General features: G+C 40.2%; 1 protein-coding gene across 5 annotated transcripts in view; it reads left to right on the top strand.

Annotated features, from left to right (window-relative positions):
• The first annotated feature begins 4,267 nt into the window (after positions 1-4,267).
• Positions 4,268-20,612, top strand: part of CLNS1A (chloride nucleotide-sensitive channel 1A) — a 46,479-nt gene continuing 30,134 nt past the window's right edge. For 4 of the 5 annotated variants that reach the window (XR_007404474.1, XM_035703713.2, XM_025419550.3 and 1 more), the window contains exons 1-2: positions 4,268-7,818; positions 14,486-14,622. Coding sequence is in view for 4 of the 5 variants with exons in the window: in XM_035703713.2 (XP_035559606.1) it covers positions 7,694-7,818; positions 14,486-14,622 (262 nt within the window). In the remaining variant the exon portion in view is untranslated. The remainder of the gene's footprint in view (positions 7,819-14,485; positions 14,623-20,612) is intronic. The other variant, XM_025419551.3, reaches the window with a different exon arrangement.

A 20,612-nucleotide genomic window follows, 5' to 3' on the forward strand; every position in this document is an offset into this window, starting at 1 on the left:
GAGTTATTTTTGTATATGTGTCAGGGAGAGATCCAAATTCATTCTTTTTATGTGTGGCTTTTCACTTATACTAGCACGATTTATTGAAAAACTGTTCTTTCCCTCACTGAATTATCTTAGCATCCTTGTCAAAACTCAATGGACCAGAAATGTATGGGTTTACTTCTGGACTCTTAATTTTATTCCACTGATCTATTTATCCTTATGCCAGTACTACACAATCTTAATTACTGTAGCTCTGTGGTAAGTTTTAAAATCAGGAAGTGAGTCCTCCAACCTCTTTTTCTCTCTTTATAACATTATTTTGACAGTTCTGGGTACACTTTAATATCAATTTCAGGTTCAGTTTGTCAATTTCTGTAAAAAAAGACAATTGGAATTTTGATAGGGATTACATTTAATTTGTAGGTCTGTTATTTTTTTAATTCCCAAGAGATTTGAAAATATACTTACCAAAAATATATATACATATACATGAAAAGCTAATAAATACATGAAGATGTGTTTAACACTATTAGTTATCAGAGAAATGTGAATTAAAATCACAGTAAGATACACTATACACCCACTAGAGTGGTTAAAATGAAAAAGACTGACTTTAAATGTTGATAAGGCTATAGAGCAGCTGGATCTCCCATACATTTTGCTGGTGGGAATATAAAATGGTAAAACCACTTGGAAACTATTGGCAGTTTCTTTAAAAAGTAGACAAACTAACCTATAACATAGCAATTCTACTTGTAGGTACTTACCTTAAAGAAATGAAAACCTATATCCACACAAACCCATGTATAAGAATGTTCAGGGGCTCCTGGGTGGCTCAGTGGCTGAGCATCTGCCTTCGGTTTAGGGCATGATCCCAGATCCGGGGATCAAGCCCCACATCAGGCTCCCTGCAAGGAGTCTGCTTCTCCCTCTGCCTGTGTCTCTGCATCTTTCATGAATAAATAAATAAAATCTTTAAAAAATATATTAACAAAGCTTTATTCATAATGGTCAAAAACCAGAAAGAGCCCAGATGTCTATCAACAGAACAGATAAAGAAACTGTGGTATATTCACACGATGGAATACAACTCAGCAATAAAAAGGATCAAACCACTGATTAACAACATGAATGCGTCTCAAAAACATTATGCTGAGTAAAAGGGGATTTCCACAAAAGCATATATTCTGTATATTCCATTTATATATAAAATTCTAGTATGGACTAAAATAATCTACAGTGATAAAAATCAGATTAGTGGTTGCTTCTGGGAGAGATAATCGCTAGTAGAAAGAGAAAGAGGGAATTGTCCAGGGTAATGGAAATGTTTTGTATATCAATAGGATCGTATGTGTATTTGTCAAAACTACATTTAAGGACCATGCATTTCAAAAAAAAAAAAGAAAAAAAAAAAAAAAAAAAAAAAGGACCATGCATTTCAAGATGTAAAATATACTTAATCAGAAAAAAATTTTTTTTCAACATCAGGCTTGAATTCAAGACTCTGAGATCAAGACCTGAGCTGAAATCAGGAGTTGGATTAACTGACTGAGCCACCCAGGCGCCCCACTTCATCAGAAAATTCTTTAGAAACTTGGGCAACCCCGGTGGCTCAGCAGTTTAGTGCCACCTTCAGCCCAAGCGTGATCCTGCAGACTGGGGATCGAGTCCCACGTCAGGCTCCCTTCATGGAGCCTGCTTCTCCCTCTGCCTGTGTCTCTCATGAATAAATAAAATCTTTAAAAAAATAATATTAAAATTATTATTTTTTTTAATATTAAAATTAAAAGAAAAGAAACTTGAATCCTGGGATGCCTGGGTGGCTCAGTGGTTGAGCATCTGCCTTTGGCTCAGGTCGTGATCCTGGGGTCCTGGGATGGAGTCCCACATGTGCTCCCCACAGGAAGCCTGCTTCTCCCTCTGCCTATGTCTCTGTCTCTCTCTGTGTGTCTCTCATGAATTAAAAAAAAAAAAAAAAAAAAAACTTGAATCCTTATCCAAATTTATGTTACAGCATTTCACAGTTCATCATACACAACACACACCTTCTTTCTTTTCACATGGCTAATTCTAAATGATAATTACTATTATTATTTTTTATTTTATTTAGGCATCCCTGGATGATAATTATTTAAGATGCCACTCAGGTACCACCTCTTCCAAGAAGTCTGTCCTCATCCTTCAGGTTGAACTAGGTGCTTCTGCATAACGCTGCATATTCTATATTATACTGCTTAATGCTTAATGAACTACATTGTAATTGTTTTTCCAGCCCTTGTTTGATAAGCAAGGGCTATCTGCTCTCAATCTCAATGTCTGGCAAAAAGCATTACATTTAAGTCATTTAAAAATAATAGCAAATCTTGTTACCTAATCACAGGAAATAAACATTCTCATTTTATAGATGAGAAAACCGAGGCTCCTAAGTTAAATATTTTTTCTAAGATTCCAACTCAATCTCCTTTTTGCTATAGCTTCTTTTAATTTTTTAAAAGACTTTATTCATTCATTCATGAAAGACAAGAGAGAGAGAGGCAGAGACAGAGGCAGAGGCAGAGGGAGAAGCAGGCTCCATGCAGGAAGCCCGATATGGAACTTGACCCCAGGGATCACACCCGGAGCCAAAGGCAGATGCTCAACCGCTGAGCCACCCAGGCGTTCCGCTTCTTTTATTTTTTTAAAGATTTTATTTATTTGAGAGTGAGAGAGCAGCAGAATCCCCGCTGAGTGGAGAGCCCGATGTGAGGCTCCATGCCAGGACCCTGAGATCATGACCTTAGTGGAAGGCAGATGTATAACCAACTGAGCCACCCAGGTGCTCCTACTATAGCTTCTTTTAACTCAGAGGCATAGATAATAACCTGATTCAGCTTCCATGCTAAGCACTCAGCCTCACTTTTTTTTTTTTTAAGATTTTATTTATTTATTCATGATTGAAACAGAGAGAGAGGCAGAGACACAGGCAGAGAGGGAGAAGCAGGCTCCCCATGGTGAGACTGATGCGGGACTCAACCCCAGGACTCGAGGATCACGACCTGAGGTGAAGGCAGATCCTCAACCACTGAGCCACCCGGGCGTCCCATCATCACTGTTTCTTGGGCCTTTCCAATGAGTCATTTCAGGCTTCTATCTGAAAACCATTAACAGCAGAGAAGACCAATTCTCTAAGTCCTATGGTTTCTCCCATTATTAACCTTTTTTAAAAAAATATTTTATTTATGAGAGATAGCACAGAGGGAGAAGCAGACTCCCCGCTGAGTGGAGAGCCTGAAGTGCTCTATCCCAGGACCCTGGGATCATGACCTGAGCCAAAGGCAGACACTTAACTGAGCCACCCAGGTGCCCCATTATTAGCCGTAAGTTTTTCGTTTATTGATAAATACATGCTTATTATAGTAAACAAAGAATAAGAAGTTAGTCACACCCTCATCACTCAGAAATAACCACTCAATATATTAACGCATTTCCCTTCAGCATTCATTTGCAGATTAAAAAATCAGTTCTTTCTGAATAAAGATCCTTCATAATAAATTTGACAGTTTATATAACCAAACAACACACCCCATTATCTGTAAAAGCCAAATGACCCAGGCATGCAGGAAGCTTTGAAAGTGAAGAGCACAATCTGCTCCTGGGTCAGCTGCAGCCCTGAAGGGACCTGGGAGGTTTTCAATAGAGAAGAAAGGCAGTGGCAGCTGAGGCAGCAGGAGTCAGTATTTTCCTGGCCCTACACCCTAATAGGTTAGGCTTTGAAACTTCTTGTTTCCTAAATTTCTCTGGTCACAAGATCTCTGCTGCCATATGTTTTAACATAAGCCCTTTCTTCAATTTAAGTCACTGTCTCATTCAGACTCTGGCATCTGAAAGAATGAATGTCTGCTGATGTGGTGACCTTATGCCCTGTATGATTTCTACAGCTATACATTGAAAAAAGGGACCTCAGTGGTTTCTTAAAACAAAGGCATTGCTGCCTGAACTTACCTCCTGGGCCTTTTTCAAGATTCACCATCTTCCCTAATAATCCTTGCCCTGCGATTCCAGGATGAAGGAAGAACCCAAAATGAACCTTACAACCTTAATGTTAACCTTCTGAAAGCCCTGTACACAGTGGGGGACGATGTTGCCTGGCACACTGGTGTATAAGCAATAGGAGTTGTGAAACATGCATTAAGTTAACCTCTCAAATCCATATGCTCAAAAAAATCAATTAATTAAGAATAATTCCTTTTAAAGTTAAAATCCCATTATAGGTGTCACATCAAATGTAAGTACCTGGGCTAGCACAGAATACAAAATCACTATTCTAGTTTATTTTCTCACTTTGTGATTTTTATTTTTTTCTATAGTCTTTTTCCTCCTGGTTCATGCTTTTTCATCCATTTAATTTTACTTATCTGCTTATTCATAATCATCACCCCATTACCTTGAAGAAATAGAATTGAGTGAGAAGATGGCAAATTCAGATTTTTATTAAGACTTTTTTAGAGCAGTTTTAGGTTCACAACAAAATTGAGGGGATGAGACAGATATTGAGGAGCATATACCCCTGCCCCAGTCACGCACAGGCTCTTTTGTTATCAGCATTCCCTAGCAGAGTGGTACATTTGTTGTAACCGATGAACCTACATTGAGACACATTATTATTACTCAAAGTCCACAGTTTACAAGTTCAATTTTTGATAAGCTGAATGAGAAGTGTCTGTGTAATGCCAAGTAGAGAAGTCTAGCAGGCTGTAGGATGTAAAAGAATAGTTCACTAGAGAGTTCTGGGATAGAAATACAGATCTGGGGGTCCCCTGCACAGGGTGGTTCAAACCATGGGCATGGAGTTAAGTTTGCCAAGGAGAAGCACAGTGACAACACAATTCAAGGTTCTCTCTCACTTCTCTTTAGCTAATCTATTAGTTATTGCTAGGTTTACCCCAAAACTTAGTGACTTAAAAGAGCAAATATTATCTCACAGTTTCTGTGGGCCATGAATCTGGGCCAGTTAGCTGGGTTCCTCTGCCTCAAAGCCTCTCCCAAAGCTGTAGTTGAGGTGGCAGCCAGGGCTGCAGGCATTTCATGGCATATAATACTACAAGTTTCATTAAAAAAGAAAAAGAAAAACCCAGCAGATCCTACTTGTGGTCGCACTCTGTAACTTCCAAGGCTAGGCTGGAAGAGCAGCTTCTATCAGTCTCTCCCTGGGATGCTCACCTTCAAAACCCAGCTGCCATACTGTATGGGCGCTCAGGCCACATGGAGAAGCCATGGAAAGGAATTCCAGCTGACAGGTCCCTCTGAGGACCCAGCTGTCAGCCACAATGTGGTAGATGTCAGCAAGGAAAGGCTGGGAATCTCCGGGGTATATCCAGTCCGGTACATACTTTTCATCAGTTCTTCCTCTTTCAATTCTATCACTCATCTTCAAAAGTTTTAAGAGGACATGTCAAGAGTATGATCCTAGTAAGAACGGATGTATAGGAGGCTTAATTCTTACTATTACCAAAAGGCAGGAACATCTTTATACCTCTCTCTTAACTAGTTGTAAAAGGTGGTGGTTTGTAGTGAAAACACTGAGCTTGACATAAAAAGGCAGGAATTTAATTTCTAGCTGAGTGAGTACTAGTAACGTAGTCTGCAGCAAATCACTTAACTTTCCCTGATCTTCAGTTTTCCTCTCTGTACAATGGGCATATTAACAGCCACCTGCTTACCTTACAGAACCATTATAAAGATCAAAGGAGATAATGGGTCAGAAAAGTATTCTTTTGAAAAGTAAAACTCTAGGCATCCATGAGCCCTATTAGGCCTATTGCTTCTATTACTTGTAGGGATTTATATCGGAAGCAAAAGAACAAATCCTGTGCTTCTTTAAATTCCTGGTGATATGCCTGTTTGCTTTGACATATATTTGCTTAAATGCCTCCTCTGAGCTTGTCACTGTAACAGATGAGCAACTTGTCATAGCTAAGACCCCTTTTCTTCAGTCCTAAACTTGAATTAAATGTTTTGCCATTAGACACTTTTTAAAAAGACACTATGAAAACTATGTCAAGTTCATATGAAATTATTATAAAGGTTTGGCCAATTTTCTCTCTCCATAATTTGGGGGATTCCATTGCTGAACAAAGTATTGGCTGTTTTACTAAATAGCCAACCGTATGTAGCTGTCCCATGGAACCCTGAAACTTTATTTCCTGTATTAGATTGTTAGCCCAACTCCCAAAGCTTCCTCTGGAATTCTCCATCTTGGAGAAATGAGCCGGCATCCACTTGATCACTGAGCCTGGGAGTCATCCTTGATTTCTCTCCTTCATCCACCCTCATCTGCATTTTCAACCACCTTCTTTCCTTCAGTCTCTCTCCAGATCCTGAGGATTTTATCTAGACTCTCCCACTTCCATTCTCACTGCCACTCTCTCACCTATACCGTGGCAACAACTTCCTAATAACTCTCCCTGCTCCAGTGTAGCTATCAACAAGCAAATCCCAGCATTAAAAAAAAAAAAAAAAAAAAAAAAATCGAACACTCCTCTATTCAGCAGCTAGGAAAACAGCTACTCCGCATGCCTCAACGGTGCTACAGCCTATAGGTAAGATCATCCTGACTTCACAGGCAAGGAAACCTGGCCTAGAGCCGGAGGGGCCGGAATTCCGCTCTCCTGGCTGAACTCTCGCACTTCAGTGTGACGCCTCCGGCTTCGCATCTGTAAACCTGGATCGGTAATAACTTTCCTCATATAACTGGCGTAAAGAGGAAATGAAGAAGTAATACTGGGGGCACCTGGGTGGCTCAGCGGTTGAGCGTCTGTCTGCCTTCCGCTCAGGTCATGATCCCGGGATCCCGGGATCGAGTCCCGCATGGGGCTCCCCGCAGGGAGCCTGCTTCTCCCTCTGCCTGTGTCTCTGCCTCTCTCTCTGCGACCCTCATGAATAAATAAATCTTTAAAAAAGAAAATGAAAGAATACTGGTAAAGGGCCCGGGGCAGTATCTGGCTCACAACGCCCAGTTACCTTCACCGATTATTTCCTGACTAAAGATTTCGTTGCTCTTACGCTCTCCGGTGTCCAGCAAAGCAAGCGAGGGCTCCAAATCTGATGGGCTACCTCCTTTCCCTGCAGCGCCCCGTGTCCTCCCCGGGCACGGCCAGCTCTCCACGCGGACTTCGTTACCTCCTGAGACACGGGCCCGCGCGGAGCCCGCCCCGGGGCAGCCTCGGGCCCTAGACTAGGTCGGGGGCAACGCGGTTAGGCTGAGACGGGGCCCCCACCAGGCCGAGGCCCCGCGCGGGTTGAGAAGAGCCGCGAACCCGTGAGGAGACCTCCGACCTCCATCTAGACGAGCGCAGTCTCTGATTCCTGCCCAAGGCTCAAGCCTGTTTCCTCTTCTGTAGAAAAAGGGCTGTATTATTCCCTGCGCTTCCTCCCCTCTCACAGGTTCGCCGCGACCCGGCCGGCAGCAGGACGTCGAGGGAAAGCACAGCTCTCCGCAGCCGCGAGCCTCCCACACGGCGACGGGGCGGGGGGCGGGGCCCCCTCAGGCCTCCGAGAGCTCGGCCGCGGGCGCCTCGTCTCTGTGGCGGAAGCGGGCTCCGATTCCGGGGCGGGCCTCGTTGCTCTTCCGAGGTGCCGGGCGCCGCTTCCGGGGCGGGGCGAGGCGAGCGGGCTGGGGTCGCCGCGCGGCAGCTCGCTCCCGGCCTGTGTCTCCGCGCTCCCTGCTGCAATGAGCTTCCTCAAAAGTTTCCCGCCGCCCGGCTCGGCCGAGGGGCTTCGGCAGCAGCAGCCCGAGACCGAGGCCGTGCTGAACGGCAAGGGCCTCGGCACCGGCACGCTCTACATCGCGGAGAGGTAGGCAGGGTCGCTGCGCTGGGCGCCGGCTCCCCGCGCGCCGCCGAGGCTGAGGACGAGGCGCGGGCGCGGGCGAGACCGCGACCTCCGGGGCTGCCGCGGGGCGGGGCGCGCGGGCTCCGGGGCGCCTCGCCGAGGCCTGCGCGGCGGGGCGAAGGCTCGGTTGTCCGGGTGTCCCGCCCTCCCGAGCCTTCCTCTTCTTCTTCGCACGGAGTCCTCTCTCGACGAGTTAGAGGCTTTTTACCTGCCTGTCGTCCCGAGGTCTGGCGCGTGCGTCGCTCTTTACTCAGGGCTTCGTTTTAAGGTTTTGAGCCTCCGGCCCCTGAGTGAGAATCATCGATGTGCCTGTCTCTTCTGGGAAAAGGTGCGGGAGGTGTTGCTCTCGGCAAGATGTGTAAGTCTAGAACGGATTGTGCAGGATTTTAAAAGTTTGGTTAAGAAATACAGCTTTTCTTCTGTAGGTGTGGATGGGGAGAGGAACATCATCCTCAACCCCACGCAAGCTGAGGTCAGATCCAGAGGGACCAGACTCCCGTGTCTCATTTCCCATTTCCGACTCCCATTTCCAGTCCTAGAAGGAATTGCCCTTTTATTTGGCCACCTGGAACACTGTACCCTTTTTTTTTTTTTTTTTACAGTAAGACAGATGTATCTCAAATATCGAAGTTGTAGGACTGAGGTCCCCGTTTCCTTAATTATGTGGTTCCAGTCATCATCAAGCCAACAATGACACATTGAATCCTTCCTGTCCTTGAAATTTGCCTTGACTCCTGCTGCTGCATCACTTTTGTCTGCAGCCAGAGAAGTTTCTCTTCTTTTAGGAGCTCATGTGATTTCACTGGACCCACACAGAAATATCCAGGATAATCTCCCCATTCTACGGTTAGCTGATTAGGAACCTTAATTATATATACAGGTTTTCTCTTGCCATGTAACAACTCCGGCTTGACACGGTGTTGAAGGTCATGGGGGAGGCAAATTTTTGCCTACCAGAGAGAGCACACACAAAAAAGTAAAAACCCCTTGATTTAAAAAAAATTTTTTTTAAATTTTTACTTATATATTAGAGAGAGAAAGCAAGCTCCTTGCTGAGCAGGAAGGTCCACACTGTGGAGCTCAACTCCATGCTTATCCTAGGACCTTGGGATCATGACCTGAGCCGAAAATAGATGCTTAACCAACTGAGCCACCCAGGTGCCCCAAGAACCCTTTGAGGGAAATCTAAATATTGAGCAAAGCTTAGGCTTTTAACCAATTACTGACATAGGAAATACAGATGGGAGAAAAAGCAAGTTCCAGGTGACGTGCAGATAATGAGGCTGTTCTAGACATATGCGATTAGTTGGGACATAAGAGTGTGTATCTTGGGAGAGTGATATTAAAGGTAGAGATTGGGGGGGGGGACACCTGGGTGGCTTAGAGGTTAAGTGCCTACCTTCAGCCCAGGGTGTGATCCCACAGTCCTGGGATCGGGCTCCCTGCATGGAGCCTGCTTCTCTCTCTGCTTGTGTGTCTGCCTCTCTGTATGTGTCGTCTTCCATGAATAAATAAATAAACTCTTAAAAAAGAGAGACAGAGAGATTGAGAAATCATTAGTATAAGGGTTAGCATATACTCATTGGGGGGATAGATTGGGTACCCCAGAAGAGAAGAGGGCCAAGGCATATCTACAGTAAGAGGTAGATAATGGAAGAAGAGACTTGAAAATAGACAAGAGGGGGCAGCTCCAGTGGGGCAGCTCCGATAGCGCAGGGGTTAGGGGTTTAGCGCCGCCTGCAGCCCAGGGCGTGATCTTGGAGACCCTGGATCGAGTCCCACGTCAGGCTCTCTGCATGGTGCCTGCTTCTCCCTCTGCCTGTGTGTCTCTGCCTCTCTCTGTGTGTGACTCTATGAATAAATAAATAAAATATTTTTTTAAAAAAAGAAAATAGACAAGAGGGAGAAGCAGTCAAAATCTGAAAAAGCATCTGTTGGGTAATGACAAGGAGATCTTTAATGATCTTAGGAAAACAATTTCTTCTAAGTCGTGGAGAGTACAGCACAGATAGTCCCTACACTATCCTTATTTTTCTACAGCTTTTCTGTATATTGACTCTTTCTAAAATATAACAACTGTTCAGGGAAGGAAGACAAAACCTATGCTTGTCTTTTCATTTTGAAAAACTTCCAACCTAAAGAAAAATTTCAAGTGTTGTTAATATACATAGATAAAGATTCATCAGTTGTTAACATTTTACCACATGTATCTTTTTTTGAGCTATTTGAGAGTTGCGGGCATGTTATTATTTCATCCATAAATACTTTACTAAAAATCTAAGAACTAGGACATTGTCCTGTATAACCACAATACAGTTATCACACTGAAGAAATACAAACTCCTTTTTAAGGTCTTACATGTTTAAAAAAATTTCATTTCAACTTTTCACTAACAGATCTCTTCTTTAAGAAAATATTTTTGTAAGATACAGAAAGAATATACATTATATATGGATGGTTTAAAGAAATTTTTTTTAAAGATTTTAATTAATTTATTCATGAGAGACACAGAGAGAGCCAGAGACACAGGCAGAGGGAGAAGCAGACTCCCTGCAGGAAGCCTGATGCAGGATTCCAGAATCACACTCTGAGCCAAAGGCAGACACTCAACTGCTGAGCCACCCAGGTGTCCCTGGTTTACAGAATTATAATTAATTTTATAATTAAATTAATTAATGTCTACCATCTAGGTTAAGAATAGAATATTATGAGTACCATGGACACCTACATTCATCACTCTCTGCTCTTTGTTAACATTACCTCCTTGGTCTCTTTCCACTTCTCTATCCTACCAAGCATTTCCAGGTCTTGATAAAATCAAGGCCTCAACAAACTGGGACAGTTTCCTAGAGGATATGACAAATGAGGATTAGCAGCCAGGTGAATGAGTTGGAGCTAAGAGGAAACATTCTATTTAGAAGAGATAGGATGCTCAGAGGCAAGGGTAAGAAACAATATTTAGTGTGGCCCAGGACATATAAATATGCATGTGCGCACACACCATTTAGCAGTTCTTCATCTGAGAGAATGAGGGGGAAAAAGTGGAAAAATGATAAAGCTGGAGGAAGAGAGCTGTGCTCCATGAGCTTGGGTTATAGCCCAAAGGCTTAGAGAAAATCATTTTATGATTTTAGGCAAAGAGATCTTTAGACAAGGAGATCTTTAATGATAGGGTCTGATTTGATTTTAAGTAGTTTCTCGGACGTGTATTGAGAGATATAGAACTCGGGCTTATTTTTCAAAGTTGAGTTTTCAAAGGAAGTTGACTTTCTAAACCCCCAGGTAAAGAAGGGACCAGAGGCATGAATCATTCCAAATAGATTATTTGAAATGGGTAAAATAAAGTAGGTAATTAAATCATATTTATCTTAAGCCAAAGTTAATTTTAAACCAAATAATTAAGCCCACCCAAATTTAAAACTTTTCCTTCTATCCTGTTTTTCACCTCATCCTGGTAATAAAGTATAATGATTATACTTATTCAAAAGCATTGGAAATTAGCAGAACGTTCCTCTGCATTACTATCTTTCTAATTGTTTTTCCCTTTTGTGACTCATGGTTTCTTTGAGACTGGATATAGTTAATTAGCTATTTTGGTTTGGGAGGGCTTTTCTTCTAAAATATGTGAAAAGTGAGTAAGAACATAGCGATCAGTAAATGTTGCTTTTATTTTATTTTTTTTTAAGATTTTATTTATTTACTCATGAGAGACACAGAGAGAGACAGAGACACAGGCAGAGGGAGAAGCAGGCTCCATGCAAGGAGCCCGATGTGGGACTCGATCCTGGATCTCCAGGATCATACCCCAGGCTGCAGGCGGCGCTAAACCGCTGCGCCATCGGGGCTGCCCTAAATGTTGCTTTTAAATGGAACTTCTGTTTTGTAGAGTGTGTGTCCATGTATAAGGGACAATTATTATATGTATTATGGAGCAATTATTATACGCTTTTTAAAGCGCCTGGGTGGCTCAGGGACTGATTTCAGCTCAGGTCATGATCTCAGGGTTGTGAGGTTGAGCTAGATTGAGCTCAGCGGGAAGTCTCCTTGGGATTCTCTCCTTCCCACTCCCCCTCCTCCCCCTTGCTCTCTGGCTCTCTCTCAGAAATAAATAAATTTTTTTTTTTTTAAATAAAGACCATAATTTGATAGGTACTGAGTCTATTTTGTATTTCAGTTTTCCATCTTTGAATGGAGTCATTTAAATTTTGTGGCTCTGGATATTTGAAATCATTTGGACACCCAAATTTGAACTATAACTTTCTGAACTGTGATAATACTGCGGTATTTTTCAGGTGAGAAAGGAGTGTTTATTTGCTTAAAATAATAGTTTTAGTAAGGGACTGACAGTACTTCTTTGATATGTAAGCTCTATTTCGTCTCCACATTAAGAGGAAGACAATGGACAGGAAAGGCACATATAGCACACACAATCTAATGATAGTAAAATCTATTTCTTTGAAACTAATGGGATGAATCATTCTGGAAAATCATGCCTAGAGCTTTTACCTCTTTAGCTTCTTTTTTTTTTTAAGGTGATTTTATTTTATTTTTAAACATTTTATTTATTTCTTAGAAAGTGTGTGCAAGCAAGGGCAGGGGCAGGGGGAGAAGCAGACTCTGCTGAACAAGGAACCTGTGGGGCTTGATCCCAGGACCCTGAGATCATGACTTGAGCAGAAGGCAGGTGCTTAATCAGCTGAGCCATCCAGGTGTCCCCTTTCTTTTAGTTTTTAGGATTTATCACTTTAAGCCTTCCAGGTTTTCTTTTCTTTTCTTTTCTTTTCTTTTCTTTTCTTTTCTTTTTTTCTCTCTTTCTCTCTTTCTCTCTTTCTTTCTGTGTTGAATGGAAATCTTTGCAAATGACAGTACATCTTTTGCTTTTGCTCTTTTCAGTGTGCAAGTCATTGCATTTTAGTGCATTTACAGAGTTGTATAGTTTTCACCACAATCTAATTCTGCCTTTGTTTTTGATAAATGAGGTTATGAATTGTATACACTTTTGTTTTCTCAGACATTGATTTTCTTTTTTTTTTTTAATTTTTTTTTAATTTTTATTTATTTATGATAGAGAGAGAGAGAGGCAGAGACACAGGCAGAGGGAGAAGCAGGCTCCATGCACCGGGAGCCCAATGTGGGATTCGATCCCGGGTCTCCAGGATCGCGCCCCGGGCCAAAGGCAGGCGCTAAACCGCTGCGCCACCCAGGGATCCCGACATTGATTTTCTTTAGGGGGACTGAAGTGTCAAGTTCGGTCTCCCCTTACATTGAGTGTAAATGATCTCAGACTGCTGCACTGTCATTGTTCTTGCCCAAGGGAGTCTTAGGTTCATTTATTGTATTTGTTTTTGCTTGATTAGAAATTAGACAACCAGGCTTGTTAAAATTGTATAGAAAATAGAATGATATGGGGGTGCATTAATTTCTTTTTTAAATAAAAGCTTTATTAAGATAATTCATAATTCACTGAATATATAATTCAGTGGTTGTTAGTCTCTTTACAGAACTGCGCAACCATTGATTTTAGAATATTTTCATCACCCCACAAGAAACGAGCACTCATTCTCATTACCAGTTTCATTTCTCTCCAGCCCTGTGCAGCCACTATATTGCATTAACTTTTATTCCACTAGTTGGTTTGTGTGTGTGTGTGTGTGTGTGTGTGTGTGTGTGTGGTCTCTTCACAATCTTTTTGCTACTTTTTTTTCCCCTACTAAGTGGTGTAGTTCCAGGTGGGTGAAGCATTGCCAAAAAATTAGCCAGCCTTTACTCAAAACTAAACAGACTGGTTTTGGTAATATGTTTCCTTTCTTATACCATTAAAATATTTGCATTTGGACAGTCTTGAGGGAAAATTAGACCTTGCTTACTTGTCTGTTTATTTTAAAGCTGCAGAATAAATGAAAGGCTTCATAAAGTCTTTCAGTGGGATAAGTATTGTCTAATCTGTGTAAGTATGATTATAGCATTTTCATGTATATGTCATTTAATGTAGGATTAGTGGAGAAATTAGTGACTCCCAGGTGTTTATTGCATACTTAATGCTGAGCATTATGCTAGTGGTTTTGAAGAATGTGAAATAAAGGAATATGACAGGTTCTGTCAGGTAGCTCACATTCTGTCAGGGTAAGTATGACATTCATTAGCACAGAATTAAGGACTAAATGGCCTATTTACTGCACATAAGTACAGTTCAGAAAAAGGAGAGATCAGTATGAGCTAGAGTAGAGTAATTGGAGGGCTCAAGGAGGAGCTGGTACTTAACTAGTTGAAGAGAATTTGCAAAAGTGAGGCACCTGAAGACATTCCAAGTTAAGAACCAGCATGAAATACATAGAAACACATTGTGACTTAAAAAACTACTTTTCAAATCTTTTTTGCATTTTTAGGTAGAGGGGAAGAGAACTTAACAGAATTGGTTTTAAAGAAAGTCAGTTCCTGCTGCTGAATTTTCTTATATTATGAATATTTTTAAATACTAAATTTGAGTTTATTCACATGCATAAAAGTGCCCAAGCTGAGTCTTTATAAACTTTAGGATTAAATTGGGATTTAATTTCTCTTTCTTTCTTTTTCTTTTTTTTTTTTTAGGATTTAATTTCTTAAAATAATCTATTTTACACATGTTTTTCAGCCGCCTGTCTTGGTTAGATGGCTCTGGATTAGGATTCTCACTGGAATACCCCACCATTAGCTTGCATGCGGTGTCCAGGGACCTAAATGCCTATCCACGAGAGCATTTGTATGTTATGGTGAATGCTAAATTTGGAGGTATGTATGGTGTAATTTAATCTTGAGCTTCCTTTGATAGACTATTACATATATTTAAAAAGCAGTCTTTGAAAAATAAAATAAAATAAAAAGCAGTCTTTGATCATAAAGTAATATTCAAGCCATTGACCTATTTTGTATAATAGTTTATTAAGCAAAATTTCAGCTCAGTAAAATAATTTAGATACTGCTTTTTACTTTCTATATATATTTGCACATAGAATTATTTATTCAGTTATTGTGGATTTGTATTTCTGGTTTTTTCTCTTGCATTTAACTGTTCTTCTTTTTGTTAAGGCATTTATATTTGGTATCCTTAGAAGCTTGGATCAGGATACTTTGTGCCTCCAAGTACAAAATGTAGAACCTGTTTTGTTTTTTTGTTTTTTTGTTTTTTGTTTTTTTGTTTTTTGTTTTTTTGTTGTTGTTGGTTCCATTTTATTACAGAGGTGGTTCTCAGTAGGAGACAGTATTGTGTCCCCCCTCTCCTTAGGCAATGACATTCTGATTGTCATGAGTGGAAGAGGGGAGGAGTGCTACTGGTATCTAGTAGTTAGAGGCCAGAGATGCTACTTAACATCCCACAAGACACAGAACGACATCCCACAGTGAGGAATTACCAAGTCCAAATGTCAGTGGTGCCAAGGTTGAGAAACTCTGTGGTACAAGATTCCCAAGTTTTTTGCTATTGAAATAATTAGAAAGATTCATAAAAAATCTAGTGAGAATGATGAAAGGAGTAAGAAAGAAAAAAATCCATTTTGGGGGTTGTTGGCAATGGGTTATTAGAATTCCCAATGATAAACAAGTTAGGTACAGAGTTAAAACTTGTGTTTAATTTTTTAAGCATAACTAAATGACAAGTTTTTCCTATACTGTGTTACTTTAATATGCTCACCTTTTATAGAAATGCACAACTTTGTGACTGAAAGGACAGTTTGTTACACTTTTACTAAACTTGTGCTTTTATTTTTATTCATTTTTTTTAAAGATTTTATTTATTTATTCATGAGCAACACAGAGAGAGAGGCAGAGACATAGGCAGAGGGAGAAGCAGACTCCCCGTGGAGAGCCCGATGTGGGACTCAATCCCAGGACCACACCTTGAGCCAAAGGCAGACGCTCAACCACTGAGCTACCCAGGTGTCCCTAAACTTGTGCTTTTAAAATAATGAGTTGCCTTTCTTTGATAATAGTGTATAAAGACAATCCCATAAGTTTGCCGGTTAAGCTATTGCTCCTTCAATTTAGGGTTTTAATATAGTTTCAGATATAAGATGACCATTTATAATCAGTGTGACACTAATTATTTAGTAATATTGAGGGCTTTTGTCAAGCCCTATCTCATCATCCCTGCCTGATTCAGCTATCTGAAAATATTTTTGTTAGGCAATCTCAAACACTTGCCATTGGAGAAAGTGCAAAGATAGATATAAAAATCTAGTGAAATTTGAAAGAGAGGGTAAGGAAAAGAAAAAGCTGTTGATCTGGGATTGTAGTAAGACTTCAATTGAGGAGGTATTGGGCACAAAGTTCACTTTCCAAGTAAGTGCAGCTATGATTTTATAACCAAGATTATTGTATTTCATATTTAGTTTAAGCCATTCATTCATCCATAGAATTGCAAAAACTTAGAGGTGACCTTGCCAGTCATTTCCAAACCCTGATGTGAAATGCCCATAAATAATGGAGACCATTAGCTTTGGGGAAAGGTGTATGTCAGAAAATTAGAGAGGTAGGGCTTCAGTGAAGCTAACTAAAGAGAAAAACACAGTGAATAAGAAGACTGTCATTAACTTGGTAAGCAAGTTATTTTCATCTCTCTGAGCCTCAATTTCATTCAGCAAAATGAGGGGATTGTAGTGGTCTTTAGTTCTTAAACCTGGCTGTACATTAGAAACACGTGGGGAACTTGTTAAAAATGAAAATACCGGGAGTCCCAAATTAGACAGTAAGGATTCAGTAGGTTCATGGTAGGTGTTTTAAATGTTTGCTCTCTATGATTATTTTCTTGAAATTGATGGGGCTATGATTAATCCTTTCTTACTAAAGTAAGTAGGACTTCACTATCTTTCTAGAAAGTAGAATCCTCCTGGGTCACATTTATGTTGTAGTTCTCCAGTTCTGTTTATGTGGGACTCAGCTCTTCTCACATGTTACATGTGCTTGGATCCTGTTTTCCCAGCCTTTTGTTCCTCTCATCCTTTTTTTTTTTTCTTTTTTTTTAATTTTTATTTATTTATGATAGTCACACAGAGAGAGAGAGAGAGAGAGGCAGAGACACAGGCAGAGGGAGAAGCAGGCTCCATGCACTGGGAGCCTGACGTGGGATTTGATCCTGGGTCTCCAGGATCGCGCCCTGGGCCAAAGGCAGGTGCCAAACCGCTGCGCCACCCAGGGATCCCTGTTCCTCTCATCCTGATTCTCCCAGCTCCAGGTGTTTTTTCCCTTTGGTTGATCTCCATAAACCTCATTAATGTGGACCTTTAGCTTATAGTTGAGGACATTATATTATTTTATGTTTGTTTTTTTTTTTTTAAGATTTTATTTATTTATTCAGGAGAGACACAGAGAGAGGCAGAGACATAGGCAGAGGGAGAAGCAGGCTCCCCATGGGTAGCCCAATGCGGGACTCCATCCCAGGACCCCAGGATCACACCCTGAACCAGAGGCAGACGCTCAACCCCTGAGCCACCCAGGCATCCCAAGGATATTGGGGTATTCCAAAAATAGGGACACGTGGGTAACTCAGCAGTTGAGCATATATACCTTTGGCTCAGGGGTGATCCTGGGGTCCTGGGATGGAGTCCCATATCAGGCTTCCTGCAGGGAGCCTGCTTCTCCCTCTGCCTATGTCTCTGCCTCTCTGTGTCTCTCCTGAATGAATAAATAAATAAAATCTTAAAAACAACAAATAAAAATAACTAAAAACTTATTCCCACTGTTGAAAATTTAGAAAGGTTTAGAGACTGAAAATATGACAGATAAAATATGATCTAGCACGAGATGATTAGTGTTGATCATGGTTGTATTTTTTTTCTTAATTGCAAAAATACTGTATTGCATTTATATTTCTTGCCTTAGGGTAGATTCCTGAGGATATAAAACAAATTGTAATAATTGTTATTTCTAGGGAGAAGATCTAGAGTGGTAGGGACCTACTTTTTCCTTAGAATCATCTACATTCTTTTTAAACCCTGAAAAGTTTCATAATACCATCTAATAATGTCTTCAACTATTTAGAGTTATTTAGAATTCCCCAGTATTTTTGTATTATTTTACTTGTTTACAGATTATATATAACAATGTAACAATATAACAACAATAAGACAGAAAAAGTCTATGAAATCTCTGATTTAAAATTGTTAATAATGGTCACTTAATTTTTTTTTTCCTTTTTTGCTTATCTGTATTTTTTTATTCTACATTCAGCTTGTATGACTTAGAAAAATAAAAGTCAAAAAAAATTTAGTGGACACCCCCTATAATTGATTCCTATGTATATAATTGCTGTTTTAAAGGTAATACTTTTAAAGCTCTTAACATATATATTGTCAAATTGCTTTCCAGAAAGTGTATTTCAATTTACCCTTTCAATAGTAGTGTAAGAATCTTTCTACCTGACTTTTATCTGCATGGAGAATTAAAATTTTTTTAAAATGGTAATTTTAATATGCTAAACAACATTTAACTTATATTTTTATGTAGTTATTTTTTATTTAAATTCAGTTCAGTTAACAATATAATAATATATTATTATTATTAGTTTCGGGTAGAATATAGTGATTCATCACCCTTAATTTATATTTTTAAGATTATTAGTTTGAACATATTTTTGAATAATCACGACATCCAACATGGGGCTTGAACTTACAACTCTGAGAGCAAGAGTCACATGCTCTACTGACTGAGCCAGCCAGGCACTCCTAAAGATTTTAGGTTTAAAATCTTACATTTAGTTAATCTCTACATCCAATGTGGGGCTTGAAATTATATCCCAAGATCAAGAGTCAGTATGCTCTACCAACTGAGTCAACCAGGTGCTTTCACCTGTTTTTTTAAATTATGAAATAATTTAGATATTGAAAAATACAGAGAGTAATAAAATTTTTACATTATTCATTATCTAGCATAAATTCTAATATTTTCTTCATAATTAATCTTAAAGAAATACAACTGGGGGCACTTGTGTGGCTCAATTAGGTAAGTGTCTGACTCTTGATTTCCACTCAGGTCATGATCTCAGGGTTGTGAGATCGAGCCTGGTGTCTGGCTCTGTGCTCATGTGGGAGTCTGCTTGAGATTCTATCCCTCACCTTTGCCCCTCCTCCCTGCATGTGTGCTCTCTGTCTCTCAAATAAATAAATAAATCTTTAAAAAAAAATAAGGAAATAAAATTGTATCAGTACTCTTGAAATCTTTATTGTACCTTTCTCATTTTGTTCACTACTCTTATCTCCCAAGGTAAACATTATCCTAAAGGTGGGTGGTATATATCCTTCCCATCTAAGCTTTTAGATTTTTACTGAATATGTATAAATCCCTAAGTAATATAATGATTTAGTTTTGTGTTTAAAATTTTAATATGTAAGTGGTATTTATATATATTCTGCAATTAGTTTTTTCACTCCGTTACTTTTTTTAATCTAAGCGTTTTGATATGTATGTATATATATATATATATTTTTTTTTAAGATTTTATTTATTCATGAGAGGGAGAGAGAGGCAGAGACACAAGCAGAGGGAGAAGCAGGCTCCATGCAGGGAGCCTGATGTGGGACTCGATCCTGGGTCTCCAGGATCACACCCTGAGCCAAAGGCAGGCGCCAAACCGCTGAGCCACCCAGGGATCCCAGTTTTGATATGTATAGATATTTGTTCCTTTTTAAACTGTTACCTATATATAAAACATAATATGACTGGGTTACATTACATCTGTTTCTTTTTTTAAAATTAACATTTTAAAAAATTTTTACAAGTACATATAGTACTTTAATAAACATTTATGTATAGACTCTTTGTGTACATAATATATACTTAGATTAGGAATTGCTCGGTAGTAGGATATATACACCTCCAAAATAGTAGTGGCAGTTCTTACTTCCATTGACATCATGTGCTAGTTCTCTTTATTGAACATTTTTTTTTAAGATTTTATTTATTTATTCATGAGAGACACAGAGAGAGGCAGAGGCACAGGCACAGAGAGAAGGCAGGCTCCACGCAGGGAGCCTGATGTGGGACTTGATCCTGATCCCGGGAGTCCAGGATCACGCCCTGGGTTGAAGGGAGGGAGGCGCTCAACCGCTGAGCCACGCAGTCATCCCGAACATTTGTATTTTTTTCTTGCCTGCAGACTTTGGTAATTTATCTGCTGTTGGGTCAGCTAACTTTTTTTTTTTTTTTTTTTAAGATTTTATTTATTTAAGAGGGAGAGGGAGAGGCAGAGACACAGGCAGAGGGAGAAGCAGGCTCCGTGCAGGGAACTTGATGTGGGACTCAATCCCGGGACTCCAGGATCGTGCCCTGGGCCAAAGGCAGGCACCAAACCGCTGAGCCACCCAGGGATCCCCAAGGGTCAGCTAACTTTTATGGGCCTTAGTTTTCTCTGTAAATTATTGGTGATAAATTACATCAGTGGTTGACAAACTGCTACTGCACCCTTGTTTCATGGTGAAAGGTAAGAGAAGCAGATGACAATTGAACTATACTTGTTAGAGGCCTGTTTGCGTTTCCTCACCGCCCACCATGACCCTGAAGAGTGCTTAGAATCTTAGAATCCCTAGGGCTCAGTGAAGTACAGTGTGACTAGACCAAGGAGGCTGTCCACAGTCTTTTTTAGGCCTAAAAATAAATCATGAATGTTCTTAAAATGTGAAGTAAGAAATGTATTGTAGGGATGCCTGGGTGGCTCAGTGGTTGAAAGTCTGCTTCTCCCTCTGCCTGTGTCTCTGCCTCTCTCTCTGACTGTCAGGAATAAATAAAATCTT

This window comes from Canis lupus, chromosome 21, assembly GCF_003254725.2.
Source record: "Canis lupus dingo isolate Sandy chromosome 21, ASM325472v2, whole genome shotgun sequence".
Taxonomy (NCBI): Eukaryota; Metazoa; Chordata; class Mammalia; order Carnivora; family Canidae; genus Canis; species Canis lupus.